At 39.9% G+C, this 12523-nt stretch overlaps 1 protein-coding gene across 2 annotated transcripts in view; it reads left to right on the top strand.

Moving 5' to 3' along the window:
* The window catches only part of PAK2 (p21 (RAC1) activated kinase 2), a 53741-nt gene extending 42225 nt beyond the window's left edge, over positions 1 to 11516 (top strand). For both annotated transcript variants that reach the window (XM_067302128.1, XM_067302127.1), the window contains 6 exons: positions 472 to 584; positions 1101 to 1218; positions 3278 to 3377; positions 6211 to 6407; positions 7028 to 7165; positions 7713 to 11516. In XM_067302128.1, the coding sequence (XP_067158229.1) occupies positions 472 to 584; positions 1101 to 1218; positions 3278 to 3377; positions 6211 to 6407; positions 7028 to 7165; positions 7713 to 7799 (753 nt within the window). In that variant the 3' untranslated portion in view covers positions 7800 to 11516. The remainder of the gene's footprint in view (positions 1 to 471; positions 585 to 1100; positions 1219 to 3277; positions 3378 to 6210; positions 6408 to 7027; positions 7166 to 7712) is intronic.
* Positions 11517 to 12523: the final 1007 nt, after the last annotated feature.

Here is a 12523-nt window from a genome sequence, read left to right as displayed (position 1 = left end):
GATTTTTGCAACTGCTTCTGCCTTCCTGCATTCCTCATACCTGAACACTAATCTTGTCAGAAGATGATATACAGAAACAAATTTCCTCGCCTTGCCTAGGAAGGCTTATACCATCATTCTTTGTTGCTACAAGATGCTGCTCTGCTTTAGGCTGGCTGATATGAAATCAATTGGGCGAGTATCTGTTTATCTTCTAAATATTTCCTTTGCTGTCTGTTCTGGCCTTTGCTCTTGGTTGTCAATCTTCTCAGATGCAAGAGGAGAATGTGGGCTGTGGATGTGAGTTGTATGCTAATAAAGTTACATGCTAATGAGTAAATACCCTACCAGCTGCAAGTTGTTTCTGTGCCAAGCTGCCTTAAAGCTCTTACAGAATCTCTTACCTCTTCTAACCTTTTACTGTATGAAGAATGATTGAAAGTTTTTGATACTGAAGTTTGAATTATTAATGTTTCATTTGGCCCTCCTCAGGTTGCTATCAAACAGATAAACCTGCAGAAACAGCCCAAGAAGGAGTTGATTATTAATGAAATCTTGGTAATGAAGGAGCTAAAGAACCCCAACATAGTCAACTTCCTGGACAGGTAAATGCAGAGAGCTGGCTGATCCCTTCATCCCCAGGGGTTTCAAGAGTTTTAAACTTGATATTCCTCTATAGACCCAGAGTTTCTATACCTCAGGGTCTTATAAGCAAATGAGACTGTATTTAGGTTGAGAAGAGTATATAATTAAAAAAAAAAAGAAGAAGAAAAAGTGAAGTCTGTTATAGGGAATGGTCATGTTGATTTGGTAAGAGGCCGCCTTCTGTCATCAGTACAGTGCTGCATGTGGTCAAGGAGCAGTGGTGGAAAAGAGCACAGCTGGAAACGCTATGTTCTCCGTGAGACCGTTTAGGTCAAGAAGCGTAGGGCTTTTATTGTCAGCATTTACATTTTAAGCTATCTACCTACTTACCTACCTACGTACTTTCTTTACTGTTTGTCGTGAAGTGTTTGTGAATCATTTTCTCGAACAGTTGTCACAGTGCTCTTATCTGTCATTTTTCAGTTCTCGGTCTCTCTTGATGGCAAATGGGCATGCTTTTCATTTTTTGTTTGTAGTTACCTTGTAGGAGATGAATTGTTTGTGGTGATGGAATATCTAGCTGGAGGCTCACTAACAGATGTTGTCACAGAAACATGTATGGATGAAGCACAAATTGCTGCTGTTTGCAGAGAGGTCAGTACTGTATTTGGTGTGCAGAGAAATGAAGACACTCTATTCCTCTGGGTTTTATGGTACATTTATGTTATGACTAATCGCAACAACTGCCATTGAGGACATTCAGTTGGGAAGAATTAATGATACTGAGAGCAGAAATCAATAAAATCAGGGATAAACTCATTTTGTTATTTTCTGTGTATAACTCAAAAAACTGTGTGCACCCCTCCCACCCTCAAACAAACCCAAACTACCTTTCCCCACCTCCTATCAGACACTCGGACTCGGAGGAGAGAATAGGAAATGGATAATTCAAAGACAGAAAATGCAGTGATAAGAAGTAAGCTACATATGAAAGGTCATTGCATATTAGACGTGGATTTGCGATGTGTAACACAAAAGAACTATGACAGTTGGAGCTGGATATTTGAGAATATTAAATGATGGAGCAAATAAAGATTTCTTTTTTTTTGGCACCTGGATTATTCAGTCTTGGTGACCATATTAACAGAGAGAGATTAATAAACTGGGCTGAAGTTCAGGGAAGAGCAATAAAGAAGTTTAGCTACTGGAGAGAATGCCTTTTTTATGTTTATGACTAATGAAGACTATTCAAAGGTACAAAAAAGAAATCTAAATATTCATATATAGTTGATGTAGCAAAATAACGAGAAGCGAACATACTAGAAAAAAGAGAGCGAGCCTGAAATATGTTAAGCTTCAGAATGCTTTCTAAATAGAAGAAGTAGAATGTTTGAAGAAGTAGAGTGTTTGCTTAGAAAATGTAAAAGAAGATCTGATGAGACAGGAATGCTTTAAGAAACATGTACTAACGTAGGGATGAGCTTGATACAGACTGTCACTTTCTTGTTTTAGCAGCTGTTTTCATGATTCATAGTATGTGAAACTTATAGTTCTATGAAGGTTAATCTTTATGGAATTTTCAGAAAAATAATTCTCCAGAAGATTGTAGCTGGAATAATTTTAAGATTTCAGTATGTGTCCTTCAAGTAGAAGTTAAAAATAACTTATGTCGCAGCTTATCAATTGTTTCTGCCCTGAGTCAGAGGGCCAGCATCTACCTCAGACTCAATTTATTATGGCAACGGGAGAAGAAATTGTATTACCTAGTGTGCAGGAGAAGCTTAGCCATTTGGCTACATCAACATGACATCTGCTTTTGATGACTCACCTAAAGGGAGGGGATGAAAAGCAAAATGATATACTAACGTGTATGAACAGGTAATGGTTTCCTGAGAAACTGGAGCTGGAAGCAGAGAACTAAAAGTAACTTTTTACAGTAACAGTAGTTAACCTTTTTGAGGGAAAAGTCTAATATTGAACTATTGTACTTCATCAAAATGCTGCTGCCCAGAATGTCAGATACTCTTTCTTATGCAAATCAGTGCCACTTTGCTAAAGTAAATGAAGGCAAAAACACTCGGTGAGGATTACATCCACACCATGTTAAAACAGTAAATATTTTGTTTATATTAAAAAAATATATATAAGTGTTGTTTTTGCTTTTTTCTCAAATAGCAAAACTAAGTTTCATTCTGTTTTTAGGCCGAAACTTAGTATGAAAGGTTTTAATCTAAAAAGAATGCAAAAACAGTATTAGTGACTTTCATAATGCAGATGTTTTACAGCCTTCACTGTAGTAAAGTTGCCTGTGTGTTGAGGATGAAGCATTCCTGTTAGTGAGACTTCAGGCTAAAAGGCGCTCACTTAATCCCGTATGTTTCCCCCATAGCATGAAACTGGAAATCACATGTACCAAAATAAATATCACCTGTGAGTGATTTTTGGGAACATCTTAGGTGATGACTGGGGGATGAGGATTTTAATTTATTAGTTCTATAAGATGAGAGAGAAACTTCATAGTTAAGTGATTTTTGACCTCTGTGAGTTCTGGAGGATATTTTTTTAGCACAAGAGCTTCCTCTACTGGTTACTTTAAATAATACCTGCTATATTGTTACATTCAACACTGCTTGAGGGTGTAAGCACTTTGAATTTGTGTTCACATGTGCAAATTGTGTTTGCATATGCTAAATATTTTTTTTCTCCCATCCAGTGCTTGCAAGCCCTTGAGTTCCTACATGCCAACCAGGTCATCCACAGAGACATTAAGAGTGACAATGTGCTGTTAGGAATGGATGGATCAGTTAAACTTAGTGAGTACCAGACAATTGTTTTAATGTTCTGTTTCTCCTTCCTAGTATACTTTGCATTAGAGAGTGTGAACTGATGAAAAGGTAGTTGGCAGGGATATTTGAGGTGCCTTTCTACTGGATGTCAGCAACAGAAATTCATTCCATCTTATAAAATCTATAACTTGCTAATAGCAGGTATTGAAATTTTGAGGGCCCCAAGACTGTAAGGCTGCGAGCATGTTAAACTGGCAGGATGTTGAAGCAAACATATTACTGCATGAATGCATTAGTAAACATGAAATAACTGGTAACATAAAGTGAAGGAAAGGTGCAAATGGGTGCAAGAGAAAAGTGCAGCTGACTCTAGTGGCTTTATGGTCTTTTCAGGTTGTCATGATTTGCTTTTAATGTTTTGCCCTTTTCACTTAGAAGGTAGCTAACAAGAAATTGTGCATTATTAACCATTTATGTTGCAGTCTATTCTTATGCTGCACCTGTACTGGGGTCTCCTTTGCTTGGACTGCAAGTGTAATCCACTTTTATTAATAAAATCATGAAATGACAAAAGAAACTACTTGCTTTTCAGGTAATTGTCATGCATGCTATAACTTGTGTACAGTAAGTCAGTTTTTGGTGTGTGTAAACATGTGGCACCTGAAGGAGGAAGAGGCTTTTAAAATTTGAAAAATGGGAAACCATATGCTGAAGATGTCAGGCTTGTTCAGAGAGAGGTGTGGTTTCCGTTGTCTTGACACCCAGGAATGTGCAAAGCATAAAGCTACCAAAGAATGAAGGGATGGTGTTTTTACAGTTGAGTAAGAATTTGGAATGCCATAAAAAAGCATCTCTCAGCAGTATTCCTTACTCTGGATGGCTTGTAGTCTCGTGTCAGGCATGAGGTGCAGTGTGAAGGCTTATGAGCACTCTGACTTGTTTAACCGCATTGTTGGGTGCACTGCTTACTTGCATAGGAGTTGTTGTGTTTTTTGTTTGTTTGTTTTCTTCCAGGGTGGTGGGTATTCAGGCACAAACTGAATGGGTTCAGAGACTGAAGATAAGTGAAGAGTTACAGGAGAGATTGTGGCTGGGAAAAATTAGCTGTGGAAGGCTCAAAAGATACAAGAGTCGACCATGTAAAGAAAAGTGGAGAAAGGACAGGGCTGTGGTAAGGGGCATTGAGGAAGCAGTCTGTGTGAAGAAGCATTGGCCCCAGGAGATTGGGGGAAGATGAGGAGAAGGTGAAGATGGGATAAAACAGGAGTTAGCTATTAAAATGTGCTATATGAAGGAGGAATTGAGAGTTGCCCTTCATTGACTCTGTGGTTATAGAACCTTCTACCAGTTGTTTGGGGTGGAGGGGTATAAGTTACACCTTCTTCAAGCTCTTCTCTTTTCCCTGGAGGAGACTGGCTTCAGGGAAACTGCTGGCAGGAACAGAGGATACTGATCTGCCTGTCACCTGAGCATTTTCTAGGGGTGACTTTTCAGCATTTGGAGGGATGACATGATAACACCTTTTGGAAGAAGACCACATCTAGCTGAGGCTGTAAAGGCACGTTCCCTGGCCAGATAAAGGATCTTGGAAAAGCTGCTATCACTGCTAATTTTCCCACATTCACTACTGGTGAAACTGGGATTTGCTTATAGATGAAGGGATGGACCTGCCAGAAGTTTTTGCTTGCCTTTTCTCTCCCCGCTGGTGGTGTGGTGCTGAAGGCGCTGTTCATACATCATGAGAAAAACTGCTGTTGCTTCTCTGATGTGTTTGTTGAAATAGGCTCTTTGAATTGAATATGATGCCTTCCAAAGGGCCCAATGGAAAGAAATGCTGTCTAGCTACTTAGGGGCTAGCAGCTGCTATAGGTTTGCTTTTCTCAAGTCAGCATTTTGACAATTGGGGTGGGGGTAGTTCTTTGCTAAACCGTCTTCTTGGTGCAACTTAGCATTTTCACGACTGTGGCTCTTTTGTCAGCACTGCTTGGCATAACACTTTCAAAATCAATTTGAAATTTTAAATTCTCTCTCTTTCTCTCTCTCTCTCAAACTTAGTGTCAATGATAAGGTAAAATCTGGTTCCTGCCTTAACTGTGTTCTTATTGATGCTTTACATGCCTGGGAAGTGGGAGTGCTGCAGCTGGATAAAGTAACATGATGGAACATGCATTGCTGCTGCACCTGAAGGCTATAGGAATAGGTGACTTTTCTTGTTTTCTTGAGTGTGGTTGTTCTCTTCAGTACTTACCTTGTGGAAAGGTTTGTTTGTCTAGGTTCCTTCTGCTGAGTAGGGTAATATTTCACGTATCTAAAGCCTTATATTACTGTATCTGTCAACTGTAGTACCTGTATTTGATGTCCAAATTACTGTGAAATGTTGAACTCAATAGCTACAGAAATAAAATCTGTTTAGTAGGGCAGAAGCCATGGTTTGTAGATTCGTATTTTCTAGTTCAGGCAGTATAACATACCACGCACAGAACAGTTTCCCTCTGGGTTCTGCTTGATTTCTTTTTTGGCTGGTACCAGTCTAGGAATCCTGAAGGAAGGACTGGGGAAAACATCATTCTTCTATGGGGTAATGCTTATGTCCTTATTGTGGGGGACAAAAAGCCTTATCTTCATTCCATGGAAGTCTGCCTTACTTAAACACCTTCAGGTTTTATATCCATCTTCCACGTTGAATCTTGTAATATGGAGAATATAGTTTAAAACAAAAAAACAACCACCTCCCCACCCCCCTACCCCAAATTGTTCAAGTGCGGAGGAGTAAAATATATTTGTAATAATAGAGAAGTCTTCTAGGAACCCCGCTTACCTAGGATGCACTGAATTAACTTATGATTCTGTTATTCTACAGCCGACTTTGGTTTCTGTGCTCAGATCACCCCAGAGCAGAGCAAACGCAGCACTATGGTTGGGACTCCTTACTGGATGGCTCCTGAAGTGGTCACACGGAAAGCATATGGCCCAAAAGTGGATATCTGGTCTCTGGGAATCATGGCTATCGAGATGGTGGAAGGAGAACCCCCATACCTCAATGAAAACCCTCTGCGGGTAAGAACTCCAGACATGGCTAGAACTGTTTGTGGGTGTTTACCAGGTAATCATTTTCAGTGGGTTCATGTGGTTTTTCTTTGATAGCATCTATGTTTAAAAAAGAAAAAAATTAAGCTTCAGCAGTGCAGAAAGATCCCCCCCAAAAAAGATGACAGTTGTCTTGAATTTGCAGTCAGCCCTGCCCTGAATTCTTGACATATTCTGTTCGGAAGATGAGTTAGGCATACTAATGGTACCTGCTTTTAACTAAAACCTTAGACTTTGAGAATTCCTCTGTCTTTAGTAGACTTTCTTAATTCAAGTAAAGTAAATCCATTAGGTTATGAAAAATGCTGATTGGCATGTCAGAGGCTGATACTTTCTTTGCCATGGTATATAGATGTGTCTCAAGTATCTGTTGCTGAAAGGTTATGAACATCTGCAGTCATTTTGCTACTAGCAAGAACAGGCCACACATGTCTAAAATTGTGTAGTGGCATTTTTGCAATTACTCATCTAATCAGGGAGAGGAGAAGTAGGCTGCAGAACTTCTCCTAATCTAGGTATTGCCTCCAGGCAATTAATTGTGACATCTTTTAAACATTTGGCTTGGTTATACAATATTCCTTATTTTACAGGCTTTATATTTGATAGCAACTAATGGCACACCGGAGCTGCAAAACCCTGAGAAACTGTCCCCAATATTCCGGGATTTCTTAAACAGATGTTTGGAGATGGATGTAGAAAAAAGAGGATCAGCCAAAGAATTGTTGCAGGTAAGAGTCAGCTTCTCATCAATCCCAGAGATACAGAGGTCACTAGTGAAGTAAAGCTGTGATAAATGTCACTGTAGACTGACACCTTTTCTGTTTTGTATTTTCTCCTGAGGACTCTCTAGTGGAGAGTAGGTGGAGGGAACCATAGGCAAAGTTTGTAATGTGTGCTCTGAAGCCTTCCAAGCAGTAACCCGTGTCGTCTTTCTACTATTGCTAAATTATCCAACAGTATGTCAGCTTACTGTAATACAGTCATTGAAATGAGCCTAACAGGAATGAGGGAAGATATTTGAGCAGGGAACCTCTTTGTAGCGAATTATTGGAGGAGGAAAGGCCTGTTTTGGGAAGAGGAGGGATGCCTATAGGGCTAGAGCTGCTGTGAACCACTGCATTCTCTGGTTCTGTCCCCTCTTCAGGAGCTGTGCATTGGTAGTGTTTTGCAGCTCTTTTCATATCTCAGGATGAAAATCACTGTGTAGATAATGTGGCTTATACTTTTTTTAAACTCGTCTTTTACTAATTTACTGTGTTTCTCTCTTCCTGGCAGCATCCCTTCTTGAAACTGGCCAAACCTCTGTCTAGCTTGACGCCACTGATCCTAGCAGCCAAAGAAGCAATGAAGAGTAACCGCTAACATTATTGCCATGGCCTTCATCTTTTTGTGGTGTTTTTGTTTTGTTTGTTTTTTTACAAATCTTTATAATATATGAAATTGTTACACTTGTGGTGGGAGGGAAGGGGTTTGGGGAAAAAGAAGTCTGCAAAAGGGAAGAAACTCTTGTCCAGAAGACACCCAAAACAAATTGTGGTGACTCTAGTGAACCCTTTCTGCGGTCCAGAAGGAATTGAGGACTGAATTACTGGCCTTTTTTTTTTTTTTTTTTTTTTTTTTTTTTTTTTTTTTTTGCAGACAGCCAAGGAAAGCCACTTACTGTGCCCAAGGTTTTAAGGGTTTTTGATGACTTTGCTGTAACAGCTCCCATTCATTGTACCCTTCTGGGTACTTTCAATACTTGAATGACAGATTCAAGCTTTCAGAGAGCAGCACTAATTTTACCTGCTGATCTCTTTCATTCTCCTCTTCCTCCCCTCTACCTGTTGACTTTTAAATCGCTCTAGTAAGCCCCCATATGACTAGATTAATGGCAAGTGTGACAAATGTGAAGGTACATCTTGCCTCCCCTTCCTTTTACAGATTAGCTGTCACTGTACTGTAGAATTAACAGCTTGGCTACTTAAGAAATCATAATGTGTTGAAATGTTTCTTTCTTTTAAGAAAAGAATGGAGAGAGGGGGAAGAGAACTGTTCACTATTTCTTACATGCCTGTGTTCTGTGGACTTCTAATCAAAGGTGTGACCTCTTTGTAGAAACTTCCTGATTGGTCAACTTTTTGGATGTCAGGTTATGGATATATGGAGAGGGGTCAGATACTTCATTTATGATCAAATGATCAGTGAAAGTCAGGGCAAGAAAAAAATTCCAGGTGTCTTCCTGTCTGCTCTTTTTTTCCCATTAGACTTGCCGGCCAGAAGCTTAAGGGATATTTTGCTTTGTGTGGTGGGCGATTCAAAGACACGTATCTGTACTCTGACTTGGGCTTTGAGAGTTATGCTGGTGCCTTCAACTTTTTTTATTTTACATTTCCCTTCTTTGTATCAAATACATTTTTGTATATGTTGCAATTTTTTCCCAAGCAAATAATGCGTCAACCTATGGAGTTGTCAGAATTTAAGTATTAGAGCTATTTTTTCCATTTTTGTATGTGCTCCATTTGTACTAATGAAATCAAAATAACAAATAATCAGATCTGAGGACACTGAAGATACAGGATTTTTAAAATACAGTTCAAACAGAAGATTACAAACACCTGGAAATGCCAAGTGCTGTTCTGTGAAGACAAAGGTTGAGAGTGGAGAACAGTGCTGTCAGATGTTAATGGGGCTTATTTGACTGGCTAGTTCAAGGCTGAAGAGACTTGATATGTTACACTGGTCCTTTCTCACTAAAGATGTTTAACCAGCTAGAATTGCTGAAGTCAAATATTCAGTGCAAGAAAAACTGCCTCCCTCTAGGGGCAGTGAACTACTTAAGTGGTTGAGTTCTTGGGGTATTAACAGAGGCAACTGTAGAAGAATCTATGGGCCCGGCTTCTTTTAGTGCTGCAATCCATGCATTTCAACCTTCAGAACAGCTTAATGAAGAGCCAACTGTAATTACAATGTGCCAAATGATTCTGTGAAAGAACAGCCATTAATTTAGTGGGAATCCACATTTTTTTGCATTCCCAGTGGGCAAATCCTTGGATGGGTAGGGTTACGGCTGGGTATGGACAGAGGACCCCAAATTAAAATTTTCATGCACTTTTACAAACATTGCAGGCAGAAGATAGTTGTTATTTTAGATAATTCCAGTATTCACACAGAGATAGAAATAATGATGTTTTGGGGACTGGTAGCCAAGATATGACAAAACTAACTTCCAGCTACAAGTGGCTGGGCCAGAACAGCTGAGCCTGTCTGTGTTTGTGAGGAAGGAGAAGTGAGGCGAAGGTCTCGGTTTCTGCTGCTGTTCACTAGCTGCTTTGTACCAACAAGATGCCTTATTTTGTAAGGAACCACAGTACCACGGTTCAGTTTGTATTCTGGTAAACTCTCCTGTGATAGGTACCCAAGTAAATTGCTAACTGTACCATTAAAGGAATAAATATCCCTCTAGCTATAAGCACGAGAATGTTCCTGATTTTTAAATTCAAGTAAGGGTCGCTTTCCAGGGAAATAATTCTAGATGCGCTTCCCAGGCAAAATGCCTTAAGGACACTGTCAACACTGTAATGGCAATGCCACTGGTTTGAATGCATCTGGCTTCCTGATGAAAAGAAAGTAACAAGGAGGCTTGGCTAAGATTAAAAAAAAACCCTTTCTGATTGATGGTTCCTTCTTTGTCCATTGCTGGCAATGGACTTTTTGAAACTCCTTCTGCCGGAGTTAAACTGGGAGCTTCCCCCCCGCCCCCGGATGGCACAGTCTAGGCAGCAAGATAAGTATAACTTGTGCTGAATTTAGAATTTTTAAAATAGAAAAACATGAGATCGTAAGTAATTTTAACTTATTAGTTCATTTTTATTGATAAATGAGAATGTTTTTAATCTTGTATTACAACATTTGTCTTCTAGGAGATGATTAGGAGTCTACTTAGGAGGTGATTTCTGAACTTGAAGTCATTTTAGCAAACAAAACTTAGCCTATTTGAGAAATTACCAAAACATATCTCAGTGCTTGCTATATAATTGGGAATAGTATTTAGCACTGCACTTGGAAAAGTATACACCTCTCCCCTTCCCCACACAGCAGCTTTATTGCTATACAGTTTGGCAACAGGTGTTAAGAAGCCTGAAATTAGGGTCAGAGATGGAGCTAGACAGTAACTGAGCTGGCAGAAGAGGAAAGTACGGAGGAAGATGCTGTACTGTGTTTTTGTGCGTTAGTGGGTTGGGCATCGCTTTTCCAGCGATGTCAGCTGTATGCGTGCACAAAATCCAAAAATCCAAGCTATATTTTTTCCCTGAAGGGGAACAGATTAGCATTCCTAAAACTTGCTGCAGTGCTGTTCAGCTCAGCTGTGTAGCTAGGGCAGCCAAATAGAGAATAGCCAGAGACTGGGTAGCTGCTGAAAAGGAGGGGATTGTTTCTGAAAGTGCTAGGAGTCCCAGATGTCTTGCTTTCCCACTCGGGTGCCAGCATAAGATCCTGAATCAGATTGTAATCAAATATCCATGCCAGTAATATAGCTGAAGCGTTATGTACCATGGCATGATTAGTTGTATATAGGGTGCTGGGCAGCTTATGGCTTACATCTAATGTGTGATTCCTGTTTTTTTTCTTATCATAGAATAAAGCAGGCTTCCCATTGGAAGAAAGCATGGCATTGGGAATGTGCACTTTGATCTGCCTAGATGTTAGCAAGATGAGTTGTGGGATGTGTTTTCCCCCCTGCCAAATGCAGGGAGGTGCAAAAGGTATGTTTAGACCAGGTCTGAGAAATTGGGTTCCTTTGTCAGAGGGGATGGTAGGCGAGCTGGGAAGGGAGCAAGAAGATTGTTAAAGGTCTCCACAGCTGGAACTGAATAAATGTCTCTGGTCTGTTTTCCCTCTGTTCCTCACATTATCAATGGAAATGGAAGCAGGTGCAAACTTTTTTTTTTTTAAATCTGTCTTCAGATTTTAATGTTGCCTTTTGTGTAATTTAATCCCATTATGTTATTTAATTGTTACTGCAATATTAACTACTGTATTTGTTGACTTTGTTTAATAACTGTTCTTTCAGGGCTAGAAATAAACTTTTAAAAAATGTTTCATGTTTCCCCTCCCCATCCCCTTCATGTGTTTATATCTTTTAGAGTAGCTGAAAAGAGGAGATGTTTAGATGGTTTTAATGAGATCAGCAGAATGTATTTGTTTGTAATTAGGCTTCTTATCAACACTTTAATTATGATGGATATAATTTTATGCTATACTAGCCTAGCCTGTTTCTCCTTAAATTTTATTACTCCTCAGTGTCTGTACCAAGCTCATGGGATACCTGCAAGCTTTCCTTGCTGCCACACGTTGCTGGCAGTCGGTCCTGCCTCCTGCAAAATGCTCCAGACCACTGAATGAGGAGAGCCAGATCTGAAACATCCTGTTTACCCATCGTGGACCAGATATCTCTTGCTCTCTTTACTTGTGGAGCAAAGCAGCAACCTCTCAAAGAGCAGGCTAGTTCGGCAGCATTGCATCTTCCACCTTCCAGACACCATAAATAGTGTTTTGTTAGTGACCAGGTTTGGAACTGATGGGCCAGTAAACTGGGATCAGGCTCTGGCAATATGATGTTCCAGTAACTATTCCAAGACTGCTTTATTGCTCTATGAACATCTTCCAATATTCTGCTGGTAAATATGACAGTGTAGGAAACAAATGACCATGGGGAATGAGCTGTCCTGTCGTCTGTTTGGAAGACTTGACTACTGCTTCTGCACCATCCCCTCTGATCAGCATTTGACTGGTAGAGCTGAACTGAGAGAGGAAGTTGGGTGCAGACAACTGACCTAGGTTTTGGGATGAGATTGATAGTGCCTGTTGGTAGACTTTGGGGACTTTCTCATGTGTTTCATCTAAATGTTACTACAAAAATGCTACTGTGTGTTGGCATTGCAGTCTAGCTAAAGAAAAGGACGTGTAAATGAATTTACTTTGGGGTTTAGATTGGTTCAGTTGAAATACAGATGAAGTCCTGTCTTGGTTGTGAATGTCAAGGTCTCATCATATTGTGTATTTCCCATGTGGTGATACTGGGAAATCATCTCTCCCCTTACTTA

Source organism: Apteryx mantelli, chromosome 9, assembly GCF_036417845.1.
Source record: "Apteryx mantelli isolate bAptMan1 chromosome 9, bAptMan1.hap1, whole genome shotgun sequence".
NCBI lineage: Eukaryota > Metazoa > Chordata > Aves > Apterygiformes > Apterygidae > Apteryx > Apteryx mantelli.
This window is presented reverse-complemented; position numbering and strand designations above follow the sequence as displayed.